At 42.2% G+C, this 16,183-nt stretch overlaps 1 protein-coding gene across 2 annotated transcripts in view; it reads left to right on the top strand.

Annotated features, from left to right (window-relative positions):
- The window catches only part of slc7a9 (solute carrier family 7 member 9), a 71,307-nt gene that overhangs the window by 15,640 nt on the left and 39,484 nt on the right, over nt 1–16,183 (top strand). For both annotated transcript variants that reach the window (XM_048547217.1, XM_048547216.1), the window contains exon 3: nt 6,704–6,851. In XM_048547217.1, coding sequence (XP_048403174.1) covers nt 6,704–6,851 — 148 coding nt within the window. The remainder of the gene's footprint in view (nt 1–6,703; nt 6,852–16,183) is intronic.

The following is a 16,183-nucleotide window of genomic DNA, read 5'->3' as shown; positions in this document are numbered from 1 at the left end:
TGCATCTACCACTGAGGTGAAAGTCTCTGATGGTGGAGGGTGCCACTGGAAGCCTTAGTGGTCCACTCTTGGAGGCTTCCCCAGAAGTGGAGCTGTAGCTGAAGGTCTCTGATGCTGGCCTGTTTCTGAGTGTCAACTGAATGGCACCAGTGCCTGCATCACAAAAGAGAGGAAATGAGTTGTTCAAGAGAGATAAAAGCTTGTGCAGATGAAAGATGAGTGAGTACTGGCGGTGATGGGAGAGTGGCACAGCACAATGAAGCTCATCGGGTTGGTTGCCAACTGGGGTTTCTCCATCCCCATGTGATCAGTCAGACTCTTCACTGACCTAATCATGAATTTCTCTTTGCCTGGTAATGGGCAAATTTTTCCTGCACTATGGTGGGAGGAGCAATTGAGTGAGATGGAGGTGGATGGAAGAGCAGTTAGCGGCAACGCACAAGCATGGGAGGTGGCAAAATATCAGACTGTGAGTGAGCAGAAAGTACAGAGGGTCAATAGTCTCAGTAGTTTGGGAGGACGAGGTGGGTGAGAGCTGTTGCAATATACACAATAGTGAGAGCTGTAGTCCATGAAGCTTGGTGGAATCTGCCTTCAGTGACTGAGTTAGAGAATGGTGTCTGCCCTGTGAGTATGAGATAGCAGAGAGAAGATGGTAAAATGTATTCTACCAAAGTGTAGAAGATCACACTTCTTTCCCCATTCTGCTGGCATTCCTTTTATCAGGGACAAAGCACTGAACTAGGCTCCAATCTGTGTCCACTTTGACTTGGTCTGATACCATGGCCTCCCATGATTGATGACTGGAAAAAGGATTGCTCTCTACTCCACCATCCCATTCACTGATGCCTCCAGGTCCCTGTCTACGAAGCATTGAGCAAGCCATCCTTTCCTCTGTACCATTTGTTGAATGATGAAGCTTGAGCACCACCATGTGAAGGACAGTTCCTGGCTGGTGATGTCTGAAGTGATGCATTGTTGGCCTTTAAATATGGCACTTGAGGCCTGAAAGCTAGTAGGTCCCAGCAGTGGCAAGCAATTTTGGTTCTGTGGCCACAGGATTCCTCAAGAAAGGTTTCCAAGAGGCCAAGAGCATAATTAATGAAGTGAAGGGTGAAAGACTTTGCGAGCAAAGTCATGCTGAGCCTTTGAAAACCCAGTACCATAAATCTCACTTGACAAAACTACAAAATGGAAAATTCTGTCCATGAACTTGGCTGATACTTAGTGCAATATAAAAAGAATGCTGAGCTGTCAGTTACTTTTTATTTTTTGAATAAGGCAAGAAACTAAGAACCTGACCGCCTGTGTAGTGTGGACCTAAAAGATTCAATGCCAGTATTTGAGAAGAAACTGAGAATCCATCTGGCGTCCTGATCTTTTGCTTAATTAAGTACACTCCAGGCCTTATTATGTTTGTGCGATCGGACTGTCCTCAAGTTGATTATTGCATTTGTCTATACAATTGTGATTAAAGTGTACTTCACTGTCTGTGAAGCAGTTTGGACTACCCTGAGTGAAAATGCCATACAAATGCTTGTCCTTTTGTATCAGCAATGTGATGTCTCAGAGGTAAGGTCCCTGAGCTTCACACACTCTGACAGTAGCAGAATTCATCGTCAATCTCTGCTGAGCAAGCTGATCTCAGCTTGATTGGTGCTGGTAGTTGCAGTTTCTGGGCATGCTATAATTGGTAGTAATGTCAGAGTATTAGAAAGCAGAAAATTTGTTAAATTTCCATCTTCTCCTGTCCATGCACCAATCTGGAAATGGCAATATGTGTGTGTCTATGTGTGCATGTGGTGGTTGAAAACAACATTGGGCCTGTCTGTGGCACACTCCACAGTAAAAAAAAATCCTATAGTTTCTGTTGAGGCTTTCACAGGAATTACAAGAAAATGGGACAAGGAGCAGCTAACAATCAACAATCATGAATATGTACCTTGGAGAAGGTATCAACATCTTCAGGAAAGATAGAGAAAGAAGAAAATTGCGCAGAAATTTAGAGAAATGTTTGTTTTAAGGTTTTCTGCATTAACTCAGCATATGAAATATGGAAGAAAATGGTGATTGAATAGAAATGTAACAAATCCAAATCACCAGAATATTGTGAAAAACACAGTACTTGATTCTAATAGTGTTTAAGGTAACTCTGGTCTCATAGAAAATTTTTACTATACCTCCAAGTTAGGATCTGCAGGTATATTTTTTGCAATTATGTCCGCTTTGCCACTACCTTCACTATAACTGCTATTGTGAATGAATTTTCCCTCATTCTAGGCAGTGATTTTGGAAGGAATTTCACTGAGCTGTGGCCAATTTTATACAGCAGGTCAGTGCAATGCCCATGAGAGCATAACACCAGCAATATGCCACCGAACAAGAATAAACTGAATGTGAAGCTAGATTTCCTGTAACTCTTTGTACCACCATATCTTTCTTGTTAAAATATGTGCAACCATACTTTGACCCCAAAAAATGACAGGTGCTTGTGCCTATGCAGAAACATGCCAGAAGGCTAAACATTATGCTAGCCAAGGGACTGATACTCTAGATTAGGTTGACATTTTGTGGGCAGAATTTCTACCTGCTCAAAATATTGACTTAAGCACAGCTAAAGATTCTTGCACTCCCCATCTCCTGATTTCCAACTTGACTTGTTGTAGAACAGGGAACCACTTGAAAATTTAGGCTGGTGTTGTTGCATGGACCCCTAAAGAAAAATGGTGAGATTTGAAAAGGCTAAGACAGCAACAAGTTATAATTTGTTGGTGTGGTGCCTGGAATCTCTGCTCCTTGGAGCAGCCAACTTGAGCTGAACTTTCTGTCTCTTCAGTGGCTGGGCATCTCCTAAATGCCAATGACATCAATGCTGCAGAGTTTCTATTTGACTTTGGAAAATCCACGGGATCGTGTAACCAAAGTTCTCAATGAGCTTGTCTTTGTACTTGGGGGACATGATTCATTACAGACCTTCAGAGCCAATACCTTTACCTAAATTGGTAAGGATTTTATTCTACAACTATTTAAATTGTTCATAATAGTTCAGAATGTAATTATCCAATGTAGGTAATATCGTCAAAACAACATTTTCATCCTCTCAGTGATAATGGGAACTGCAGATGCTGGAGAATCCAAGATAATAAAATGTGAGGCTGGATGAACACAGCAGGCCCAGCAGCATCTCAGGAGCACAAAAGCTGATGTTTCGGGCCTAGACCCTTCATCCGAGAGGGGGATGGGGTGAGGGTTCTGGAATAAATAGGGAGAGAGGGGGAGGCGGACCGAAGATGGAGAGAAAAGAAGATAGGTGGAGAGGACAGTATAGGTGGGGAGGTAGGGAGGGGATAGGTCAGTCCAGGGAAGACGGACAGGTCAAGGTGGTGGGATGAGGTTAGTAGGTAGGAGATGGATGTGCGGCTTGGGGAGGGAGGAAGGGATGGGTGAGAGGAAGAACAGGTTAGGGAGGCAGAGACAGGTTGGACTGGTTTTGGGATGCAGTGGGTGGAGGGGAAGAGCTGGGCTGGTTGTGTGGTGCAGTGGGGGGAGGGGACGAACTGGGCTGGTTTTGGGATGCGGTGGGGGAAGGGGAGATTTTTGAAGCTCGTGAGTCCACATTGATACCATTGGGCTGCAGGGTTCCCAAGCGGAATATGAGTTGCTGTTCCTGCAACCTTCGGGTGGCATCATTGTGGCACTGCAGGAGGCCCATGATGGACATGTTATCTAAAGAATGGGAGGGGGAGTTAGAATGGTTTGCGACTGGGAGGTGCAGTTGTTTATTGCGAACTGAGCGGAGGTGTTCTGCAAAGCGGTCCCCAAGCCTCCGCTTGGTTTCCCCAATGTAGAGGAAGCCACACTGGGTACAATGGATGCAGTATACCACATTGGCAGATGTGCAGGTGAACCTCTGCTTAATATGGAAAGTCATCTTTGGGCCTGGGATAGGGGTGAGGGAGGAGGTGTGGGGGCAAGTGTAGCATTTCCTGCGGGTGCAGGGGAAGGTGCCGGGTGTGGTGGGGTTGGAGGGCAGTGTGGAGCAAACAAGGGAGTCACAGAGAGAGTGGTCTCTCCGGAAAGCAGACAAGGGTGGGGATGGAAAAATGTCTTGGGTGGTGGGGTCAGATTGTAGATGGCGGAAGTGTCGGAGGATGATGCGTTGTATCCGGAGGTTGGTGGGGTGGTGTGTGAGAATGAGGGGGATCCTCTTTGGGCGGTTGTGGCAGGGACGGGGTGTGAGGGATGTGTTGCAGGAAATGCGGGAGACGCGGTCAAGGGCGTTCTCGACCACTGTGGGGGGAAAGTTGCGGTCCTTGAAGAACTTGGACATCTGGGATGTGCGGGAGTGGAATGTGCAGGGGTGGCCATGGGCCCCAGCTATGCCTGCCTCTTTGTAGGTTACGTGGAACAGTCCCTCTTCCGCACCTACACAGGCCCCAAACCCCACCTCTTCCTCCGTTACATTGACGACTGTATCGGCGCCGCCTCTTGCTCCCCAGAGGAGCTTGAACAGTTCATCCACTTCACCAACACCTTCCTCCCCAACCTTCAGTTCACCTGGGCCATCTCCAGCACATCCCTCACCTTCCTGGACCTCTCAGTCTCCATCTCAGGCAACCAGTTTGTAACTGATGTCCATTTCAAGCCCACTGACTCCCACAGCTACCTAGAATACACCTCCTCCCACCCACACTCCTGCAAAAATTCCATCCCCTATTCCCAATTCTTCCACCTCCGCCGCATCTGCTCCCACGATGAGACATTCCACTCCCGCACATCCCAAATGTCCAAGTTCTTCAAGGACCGCAACATTCCCCCCACAGTGGTCGAGAACGCCCTTGACCGCGTCTCCCGCATTTCCCGCAACACATCCCTCACACCCCGCCCCCGCCACAACCGCCCATAGAGGACCCCCCTCGTTCTCACACACCACCCCACCAACCTCCGGATACAATGCATCATCCTCCGACACTTCCGCCATCTACAATCCGACCCCACCACCCAAGACATTTTTCCATCCCCACCCTTGTCTGCTTTCCGGAGAGACCACTCTCTCTGTGACTCCCTTGTTTGCTCCACACTGCCCTCCAACCCCACCACACCCGGCACCTTCCCCTGCAACCGCAGGAAATGCTACACTTGCCTCCACCTCCTCCCTCACCCCTATCACAGGCGCCAAGATGACTTTCCATATTAAGCAGAGGTTCACCTGCACATCTGCCAATGTGGTATACTGTATCCATTGTACCCGGTGTGGCTTCCTCTACATTGGGGAAACCAAGCGGAGGCTTGGGGACCGCTTTGCAGAACACCTCCGCTCGGTTCGCAATAAACAACTGCACCTCCCAGTCGCAAACCATTTCCACTCCCCCTCCCATTCTTTAGATGACATGTCCATCGTGGGCCTCCTGTAGTGCCACAATGATGCCACCCGAAGGTTGCAGGAACAGCAACTCATATTCCGCTTGGGAACCCTGCAGCCCAATGGTATCAATGTGGACTCACCAGCTTCAAAATCTCCCCTTCCCCCACCGCATCCCAAAACCAGCCCAGTTCGTCCCCTCCCCCCACTGCACCACACAACAAGCCCAGCTCTTCCCCTCCACCCACTGCATCCCAAAACCAGTCCAACCTGTCTCTGCCTCCCTAACCTGTTCTTCCTCTCACCCATCCCTTCCTCCCACCCCAAGCCGCCCCTCCATTTCCTACCTACTAACCTCATCCCACCTCCTTGACCTGTCCATCTTCCCTGGACTGATCTATCCCCTCCCTACCTCCCCACCTATACTCTCCTCTCCACCTATCTTCTTTTCTCTCCATCTTCGGTCCGCCTCCCCCTCTCTCCCTATTTATTCCAGAACCCTCACCCCATCCCCCTCTCGGATGAAGGGTCTAGGCCTGAAACGTCAGCTTTTGTGCTCCTGAGATGCTGCTGGGCCTGCTGTGTTCATCCAGCCTCACATTTTATTTTCATCCTCTCCATCTGCTTTTGAGAGAGATGGGTTGATGCAAGGGTAACTAATAAGTGTTGACTGGATTGAAACTAAAATCACAGCTAGGAATGACAATTGGCCCAGGAACAGTAAATAGAATGTCTTATTTTTGCGGGTATTTCTAGTTTGGAACAATGCAATTAGTGTCCCCCAGATTATGTTGTTTCTCTTCAGATAAATGAATTGGATTTGTTTATGGACCAAAACTGTTGATGGCATAAAATGCACAGTATGGTTAACTTGCAAATAGTTGTAAATGAGTTCAGGAGCTTTGTGGATTGGACAGACAGATGTTAATAAAATTGAATGCAGAAAAGTATAAGTGGATATATATTTAGAGGAAGCAAAAAGAGAGGAAATATAGGTTAAATGATAATACTTTATAAAGAAATACAACAGCAGGAAACTTTGGCTTCAAATCAACAAATTTTCAAAAAGGCAGGTCAAAATAAGAACCTTTTTTAAGTTATGTATGGGATCCTTGGTTTTCTCACTGGATTAATAAATGTGTTCGAAGGTTTCTTGATTGTCTATGGGGTATCTTTCAGAACAATTATGCAAACATTCTCTCAAGAATAGGATAGGTCATAAGTATTCTCTCAAAGAATAAATTCTGCCTGAACTATGGACAAAATGGGCTAAATGGCCTTTTGTTCTTTGTTTTCTTGTTAAAGTATTTTGTTTTCTTCTTTATTCCACTCCTTGTAAAGGTTGGCTTGATTAGTGGTATCAGTCTCATTGTGGGGACAATGATTGGCTCTGGAATCTTCATCTCGCCTAAAGCTGTTTTACTCCATACTGGAGCAGTGGGACCTTGTTTGATTGTCTGGACAGCTTGTGGAGTCCTAGCAACATTAGGTAAGTAATAAATAATATCTTGTTCAATTTGTTTCAGAGCACAGCTTTTCTAAAAAGCCACAGAATAAAGAAAAATCATAGCAAAAGTAAAGATGTACTTAGGAATTTTATAACACTTTTCCTTTATTGCAACAATGAAAAAATAATTGCGCTATCTCACAACTGCTGAGGAAAAGACGTAATTAGGTATGGAAAGAATTAATAATCCGTTAAGTTAAAGATTTACATCTGCTTCAGATTCATAAAGAGTGAAGAAGTGTCTATTATCTTACAAGTATGAAATGTAATGCTTGATTAAAATGTCCCAGTCATTTAGAATAAGCCACCATTTATTAGCAAACATCACTATCCACAATGTAGTCTGAAAAAAAATCAGTTGAAATTAAAAAAATCACAAATCACCTAATAACATCTCAAATCATATGTTATAGCATCTTTCACCAACCCCCACAGCAGGTTCACATTCTAAAGATTAAATATGCAGTTGTACAATGAGCACACAAAATCATGAAAGAATTCAGAAAATAATATAAATGTACCCAGGCTATTGTTAAACAATTCAAAATACTCAATGAATGAATCAATACAACTCTAGTTGTTCTATGCAACATAATTCTTAGCATCAGCTCTATTCCTAATAAGCAAATTCTTGATAAGTGAGGGTGAAAGGTTATTGGGTGTAGGCAGGAATGTAGAGTAATCAGATCAGCCAGAATTTTATTGAAGTCTCAATGGCTTGAATGACCTTTTCCTACTCTTAATTTATATATTTGTATGTAGCATAAATGTTTGCTCCCTGATACTTTTCGGACTGTAGGCCTGTGACCAGTGGTGTTTCACAGGGTTTGGTACTGGGTCCGCTTTTATTTGTCATTTATGTAAATGTTGTGGTTGAGAATATAGGAGGCATGGTTAGTAAGTTTGCAGATGAGACCAAGATTGGTGGTATACTGGACAGTGAGGATCTAGGATTGCAAAGAGATCTTCATCAATTAGGTCAATGAGCTAAGAATTGGCAGATGGGTGTAATTTGGATAACTGTGAGATATTGCATTTTGGAAAAACAAACAAGGGCAGGGCTTATGCAGTTAATGGTACTGCCCTGGACAGTGTTATGAAACAGACAGACCTAGGGGTTCCAGTACATAATTCTTTGAAATTTGCATTACAGGTAGTCAATGTGCCTAAAAAGCATTTAGCACGCATGACTTCATTGCTCAGGCTGATGAGTGTTGGAACATAAACAGACGTTGCTGAAAAAGCTCAGCAGGTCTGGCAGCATCTTTTGAGTATAGGAATTGAACATTATATTGAGATTGTACAGGACATTGGTGAGGCCTCTTCTGGAGTACAGTGTGTAGACTGGTCACCTTGTTACAGGAAGGCTATTATCAAACTGGAGAAGGTTCAGAAAAAATTTATCAGGTTTTTGCCAGAAATGGAGGTTTTGAGATATAAAATAGATCGGAAAGACTCGGTCTTTTTCACTGGAGCATAGGAGGTTGAGGAGCAATCTTATTGAGGCTTATACAATCAAGAGGGACATAGATAAGGTGGATGACAAGGGTCTTTTACCTCAGGTGGGGGATATTTTTAAGGTGAGAGAAGAAAGATTTAAAAAGGACATGACAGCGGTTCTGATACCAGAGCGTGGTTCATGTGTGGAATGAACTGACAAAGGAAGTGATGGATGCAGGTTCAGTTACAATGTTTAAAGGATATTTGGATACATTCATGAATAAGAAAGGTTTGGAGGGATAGGGGCCAAGTGCAGGCAGATGACACTAGTCTAGTTTGGGAATATGATCAGCCTGGATTGATGGAACTGAAGGGTCTGTTTCCACGCTGTATGACTCTATAACTAGCATCAGATTGAATTTTATTTTAATTTTGATACTGAAGAATTTTGGCAGATAATTTACAAGGGAAAAATAGTTCCAGTTGACACATAAGCAACTTTTAACAACCATTCTTCCCAAGTGACAAAGAGGTTATTTTTTAAACATGTTGTTACTTAGTAACTTTGCACTATGTGTGATGTACAATTTAGTTACTCATCATATCCTGACTCTGCTTGAAACTGTTTCATGCACCACGTAACATTCAAAAATTAATTATTGCTTAAGAGAATTCCTACATTATTAAGTAGATAATCATTGTTACTTCAGCAATAAACTTTTTAATGCAGCACTGAAGCACACAGGATAACAGTGATTTCAGTGTGCACTTAGAAGAGAAGGTTTGATAGCTAATAAAATCTTAAGTGAAATCAGCTTGGCCGAATTTCAACCTTGTTTTCTGCAAATTTTAAGCACGTAGTCTTTACTGATAGTCAGAGTATAGACCATAGTCAATAAACCAGTGCTTACAAATTTTAAACCGAAGTGTCTAATGCTTGATATAATTCTGTGATTGTGCAGCACTTGTCAAATAATTCCAAGAATGCTAAAGCTGCATTAAGACCAATTTAATATAAACTGTTAGGCCATAGTGTCATTAATTTTTGATAGATATGACATAGATTCATAGTCAGGGATTTGTTCTCTGTGAACAAAAGGAATATGGTGAAGCCTTGCACCTTTTCTGAATTACTTCGAAGTTTGGCGAGAATAAACTTCCGCATTATTTTCTCCATGGCTACCTTTCAGTCAATCAGAGGTGACTAGCCAACAAACAGCATTATTTCCTCTTGTATATTGTTGAGATAATTTTGTTTATATTGCTCCTGTTGGCATTTCTTTCCAAATATACCACTTTCAACAGGTCTGCATTAATTTGATCTGCATGTTCCGTGTCCATTTTACCTGTTTGTCCATACCCTTCTGAGATTCATTATTCTCATCCTCTCTGTTGACTACACATTCATAAATTTAGTGTAATCATCAACCTTTTAAAGTTATAAAAACCAAAAGAACCACAGAGATACTGTAAATCAGAAAGAAAAACAAAAGTTGCTGGAAAAGTGCAGTTCTGTGGAAGAAGCACCAGACCTGAAACATTAACTTTGATTTCTCTTCACATATGTTGCCAGGCCTGCTGATCTTTTCCAGCAACTTCTGTTTTTTGTACCTTTGAAGTTATGTTGCCTATACCCAAGTCCATACCAATATGTGTCATCCTACTACCAAACACTGGATGATTTGGCCATACATACCAAAGAATCTCTATAGTGTGGAAGCAGGCCATTCAGCCCATCAAGTCTACACGGACCCTCCAAAGAGCATCCCATCCAGACCCACCCCTACCCTATCTCTGCATTTTCTACTTTAGACACTATGGGCAATTTAGCATAGCCAATCCACCCGACTGTGGGAGGAAGCCACAGCACCCAGAGGAAACCCATGCAGACATGGACAGAATGTGCAAATTCCACACAGGCAGTCACCCAAGGCTGGAATTGAAACCATGTCCCTGGTGCTATGAGGCAGCAGTGCTAACCATTGTGCCACCCCACATATCTATCCCGCTTTCAAACTGTTGACCACAACATACATATTTCCTTAAAACAATATGCCTATTATATAGACTTGGTAAGAAGATAAATGCCAGATGTTCCAAACTTAAACAAAAGCAAAATACTTCAGAAGTGGAAATCTGAAATAAAACCAGAAAATGCTAGAAATACTTAGCCCCTCAAACGGCATTGTAAAAGTGAGAATGGAGTGGAAGTTTCAGTGCTGATGAAAAGTAATCCATCTTGAGCAATGAGTCATATAGCTAGGGATCTACTGAGGACTTTAACCTAAATAATGTTGTGCAATGGGGAGGGGAGTAGGAATTGTTCAAATGGGGGGAGATTTGGCAAGTTAAAGAGAAAAGACAAGGTGATAGTACAGGTTGGTGATAAATGCAATGGTAACCAGAGTGAGACAGGAAGGAATAGGGCACACAAATAGAATAGTGCACTAGCATATATGGTCAAATTATGGAAATTACCTTTAGGCTTCCAGAGAGGGAGGAGGGTTCTGGCGAAGGGCGATTTAGAAATCTGAAGATAAAAGTTGAGGCAATAGAAAGGTATATCAATGTGGTTTCGTGGAACAGGAAGGAACAGAAATAAAGACAGTCTTAGTGCGCCAGAGAGCAAGGTTCAAGGAGGATATAGCAGTAAACAAATGAAGTATCTTTATATGAATGTTTGGAGTATCTGCAAAATATAAATTAAGTCATACAGTCATAAGATAATGCAGCATGGAAACAGGTCCTTTGGCCCAAACTGGTCCATGCTGACCATGGTGTCCAGTCAGCTCGTTCCAATAGCCCGCATTTGTTCCATATCTCTCTCAACCCTTCTCATCCATATACCTATCCAATTTTTAAAAATTTTGCTATTGTACCTGTCTCAACCGCTTTCTCTGGCAACCCACTCCATATACGCACCACTCTCTGTGTGAAGAAGTTGCCCCTCAGGTCCTCCTTAAATCTATCTCCTTTCACCTTAAACCTACTCCCTTTAGTTTTCAATTCCCAACCTCTGGGAAAAAGATGATATGCATTCATCCTATCTATGCCCATCATGATTTTATACACCTCAGTAAGATTACCCCTCATTATACAATACTCCAAATGCGGCCTCACCAATGACTTAACATAATGTCCTAACTCCCATGCTCATTGCCTCGACTGATGGCCAGCATGTAAAATGCCTTCTTCACCACCCTGTCTACCTGTGATGCCACTTTCAACAAACTATGTACTTATACTCCTAGGTCCCTCTTCCACAAAACTCCTCAGGACCTTACCATTTACTGTATGAGTTCCACTTTGATTTGACTTTCCAAAATGCAAAACCTCACACTTATCTGTATTGAACTGCATTTGCCAATCCTCAGCCAAACTTCCCTATCTGATCAAGAGCCCTCTGTAATTTTTGACAACAATCTTCGCTATTAACAATACCTCCTAATTTTGTATCATCCACAAACTGACTAGTCACACCTTGTACATTCACATCCAGGTCATTTATGTAAATGACAAATAACAAAGGTCCCAGCACTGAACCCTGTGGCACACCACTAGTCACAGGCCATCAATCTGAGGAACAACTTCAGCCATCACCTTCTGCTTCTGACCATTGAGCCAATTTTGAATCCAATTAGCTAGTTTTTTTTATTTATTAGATTTCCTGCCTTCGGCCCAACAAGTCCACACTGCCCCTTGGAGCACCCCACCCAGACCCATCCCCCTATAACCCGCACCACCTCTGAACACTACGGGCAATTCAGCATGGCCGATCCACCTAGCCTGCACATTTTTGGACTGTGGGAGGAAACCGGAGCACCCGGAGGAAATCCACGCAGACACGGGGAGAATGTGCAAACTCCATACAGACAGTTGCCCGAGGCTGGAATCGAACCTGGGTCCCTGGCGCTGTGAGGCTGCAGTGCTAACCACTGAGCCACCGTGCCGCCCCATTCTCCCTGGATCCCATGCAATTTAATGTCCGTGACTAGTCTACTGTGAGGGACTTTGTCAAAGGCCTTACTAAAGTCCATATAGACAACATCTACTGCCCTACCCTCATGTATCCTCTTGGTTACCTTTTTGAAAATCTCTAAAGGATTTGTCAGACATGACTTCCCACGCACACATCTATACTGACTATCCAAAATCAGACCTTGACTATCGAAATGTTGGTTGATCCTGTCCCTCAGTATCCTCTTCAATAACTTGCTACCACTGATGTTAGGTTCACTGGCCTATAGTTCCCCAGCTTGTCTTTGCTCCCTTTCTTAAACAATGGAACAACATTAGCCACCCTCCAGTCTTCCGGAATTTCACTCATGGCTAAAGGTGAAAGGAGCAATAACAGAGATAGATAGTTTTAGATGTAATTATCATTACAGATACAAGATTGCAGATTGACTAAGGTTGAGAAATAAATATTCCAAAGGCACACAATACTTTGCAAATACTGTCCTGTAAGACAAAATGATATCAGGATGTATTAGCTTGGAAATTTGGAAAGTTTAATCTGTAAAGGTCGAGGTTAAAAATAGCAAGGGTCAGAACACACTAGTGGAAGTAGTTTATAGCCTCTCTAAAAGTATTTATACTTTTGGACAGAATATTATATAAGGAAGTATTGGGTCTTGTAACAAAGACAATGTAATGATTGTGGAGGTCTTTGATTTGCATATTGACTGGAACGATCAAATTTGCTAAAAGTGGACTGAAAGTTGAGTTTGTAAAATGTTTTTCTAGAAATGAGTTTCCTGGTGCAATATATTATGTTGGGATAAAGCTGTATTACATTTAGTACTATCTAATGAGCAAAAGTTATTTAGCAATCTGATAGTAAAAGATCAGCTGGGAACTAATGATTATAATACAGTTAAATTCCACATTAAGGCCAAGATGTTGTGCTCTGTGCAGTAGGCTTTGGGGAAGATAAATTTGGCGGCAATACAACCCTCTCCTGACGGTGAGAAAACTTATCACATCAAGCAACAGTTAGGGGCTTAAGCCCTTTCTGGCAAACTTTTCATTCAACCAGGAGCCTTGCCACTGAAACGCCTTCCTACATGAGGCTGCCAGCCTCAGGGAACTGAGAATGTCACTACAGGCCCAGGCTGTGCAGTAATTTCTACAAAAAGAGTTGCACTAGTGAGCAGAAAAGTCTTCTTTCACTAAAAACACATTGGTTTATTCTAATAAGACTATGACTTTCTAAGTGCATTGTTAATACTTGTTTATTAATAGACTGTTGCACTTTCCAAATGATTGATGCCAGGCTACCTAGCTTGTAGATGAAGGCCATGGGTAGGGAGTGTCAGGATGTCAATATCAATAACATAAAGCTATTGGGGTGGGTTTTTACCAGACACCCTCTGCCCTGTTGCCTTTACATTGAGGCAAATGAAGGATGCTTGGTTTTCCTATCAGGAGGGCAGCCAACTTTCCTGCCTATCAGAACAGCAGACAATAGGGGCTGAATGGTGGGATGGGCATTGGCTAAGGCTTGAGTGGCTATTAATTGATCACATAAGGGTCTTAACTGGTGGAGGATGAGAAGGTGGCACATGGGCCTTCTGACCCAAAACTCACATGATAACATGGTGGAAAGGAATAAGTCTTTGTCCTGGATGAAATACTTATCATTCCTGCCACTTTCCACACCACTTCCAGGGAGGGGAAATCTTTACTCTACTATTCTAATCGGAAACAAGAATTTGAAACTTAAGCAAAACCAAATACAGCAGAACAAGGGAAGAGCTGGACATGATTAATCGGGAAATAAAAAGTTGCAACATTTAAAGATGCAATTCAAAATGTTTAACAAAGCATAATTCACTTAGAAACAAAAACTTAGCATGAGAGATCAATGACTTACCTAAGTGGTTAAGGGTAGTATTACATTTTTAAAAATGTTGTAAAGAATGTATTAAGTTTAAGGATATTGAACATTTTGTCAACCAGCAATGGACCATCACAAAGTTGATAAAACATTTTTTAAAAAGCATTTAATGTATCTAGCCAAGAAGTTTAGAACAGATTGTAAAAACTTTTACAAGTACAATGAAGGAAGAAGAGGACTTTGTGGTGCAGTGCTAGTGTCCCTACCTCTGGGCCAGATGGTCTGGATCCAAGTCCCATCAGCTACAGAGGTGGTCGCTGCATGTTTGTACAGGCTGATTAAAAATATCTAGAAAAAGGAAGAGTGCAGCTAAATACATTAGTCTCTTGGAAGCAAGAGTTAGAGGAAATTTTCATGGAGAATGTGATAACAGCAAGGATGTCTATTTTCACAGCAGAAGACACAAGGTATATACCAGAAATGAAAGGTAATCAAGGGGCTAATAAGAGGGAAGTAAGAGAATGTTCTAGAGACATTCACATGACTAAAATCCAATAGAACACCAGGATCTTATGGCCCATATCTGAGAGTTCAAAAAGAGGTAGTTACCAGATAGATGTGGTGGCAATGATTTTTATAAAAATGCCATAGATTCTGAAACAGTTGTAGCAGAGTTGCAAGTTTGCAAATGTAACAATACAAGCCAAGGAAAAAGAAGGAGAGAGAAAATAGGGTAGTATTGGGCAATTGCACTGATATCAATCATTTAGAAAGTGCTACAGTCTATTAATACATAAATATTAAAAACACACATAGAAAATCATAGTCTGAATAGAACAATAACGTTTTGATTAAGGGAAATCTGTTTGTCAGATTTCTTTTATATTTTAGTTTTTTCAGAATATGATTAATAGGGTAGGTAAAAGGGAAGTGGTGGATGTAGTGTGATAAAAATCTACATTGTGTCATTAGCGTTAGGAATTTGGATTGTAGAGATATAGTAGATTTGTGGCTTCAGTTCTGTGAAAGTAATTTTTTAGATAAGTTCAGGAAGATATTTAGAACTGACAAAGAACCAACTATATCTTCTCCAAGAGTACATGTGATTTAAGTCAAATGCTTGAAATGTTTAAGAAGTTGACCCAGAGAAACAGATCAGAGGCTACAAGTAGTTTGAGATCCAAAGGGGAAATAAAAATACAGATTCAAGCAGAAAAGCAATTTAGTTTGTGAAATCTCCAAGCTGTGAGAGTTAAGGTGGAAGTTTTGAAGCTGTCAGAACTGAAACGAGGTTCAGTCAATCAGAACTGGAAATAGAGTCAAAAAATGTGGAACTAGAAAAGCACAGCAGGTCAGACAGTATCCGAGGAGCAGGAAAGTCAGTTTTGAATCAGAACCTTTCTTTCGGGCTGGCTGAAGATTTTCAGGCCAGAGGAGATAACCAGGGGGTTGCAATGGGGCCTCGAACCTGAAACGCTTACTTTCCTGCTCCTCGGATGCTATCTGACCTGCTATGCTTTTCTCGTTCCACATTTTTATTACTCTTACTTCAGCACCTGCAGTTCTTACTGTCTCCAAGAACTAGAAATGGGTTTCTAGGTCATCAAAAGTAAGGTAATGAGCTTATGTTTGATTTATTGTTATCATATGTATTGAGATACAGTAGTAAGTGTTGTTTTACATGCTGTACAGGCAGATGGTACCATACAAAGTGCATCAGGGTAGCAGAACACACAGCCACAGAGAAGGTGCAGAGAGAGAGAGAGATCAACTTTAACATTTGACAGATTGGTTCAAAAATCGGGAAAAAAAAATGTGAAACTGCTTTGCTGTTTATGTAAAGAAAAATTTTAAACTGTCGTATATGTGACTTGTTCTTTTGTTGTGAAATAAGGCTGCGTTTCTTTTAAATTAAAGAACATTGAAAAACTTGTGTGAATAATGTGTGACTTCCAACTGCAAAACTTAGACTTATGATCAATCATGCCACATTTCACTCTGGCAGCGAACTTGACCAGCATTACCATCAACTGGG

Source organism: Stegostoma tigrinum, chromosome 16 (assembly GCF_030684315.1).
Source record: "Stegostoma tigrinum isolate sSteTig4 chromosome 16, sSteTig4.hap1, whole genome shotgun sequence".
Classification (NCBI taxonomy): domain Eukaryota; kingdom Metazoa; phylum Chordata; class Chondrichthyes; order Orectolobiformes; family Stegostomatidae; genus Stegostoma; species Stegostoma tigrinum.
This window is presented reverse-complemented; position numbering and strand designations above follow the sequence as displayed.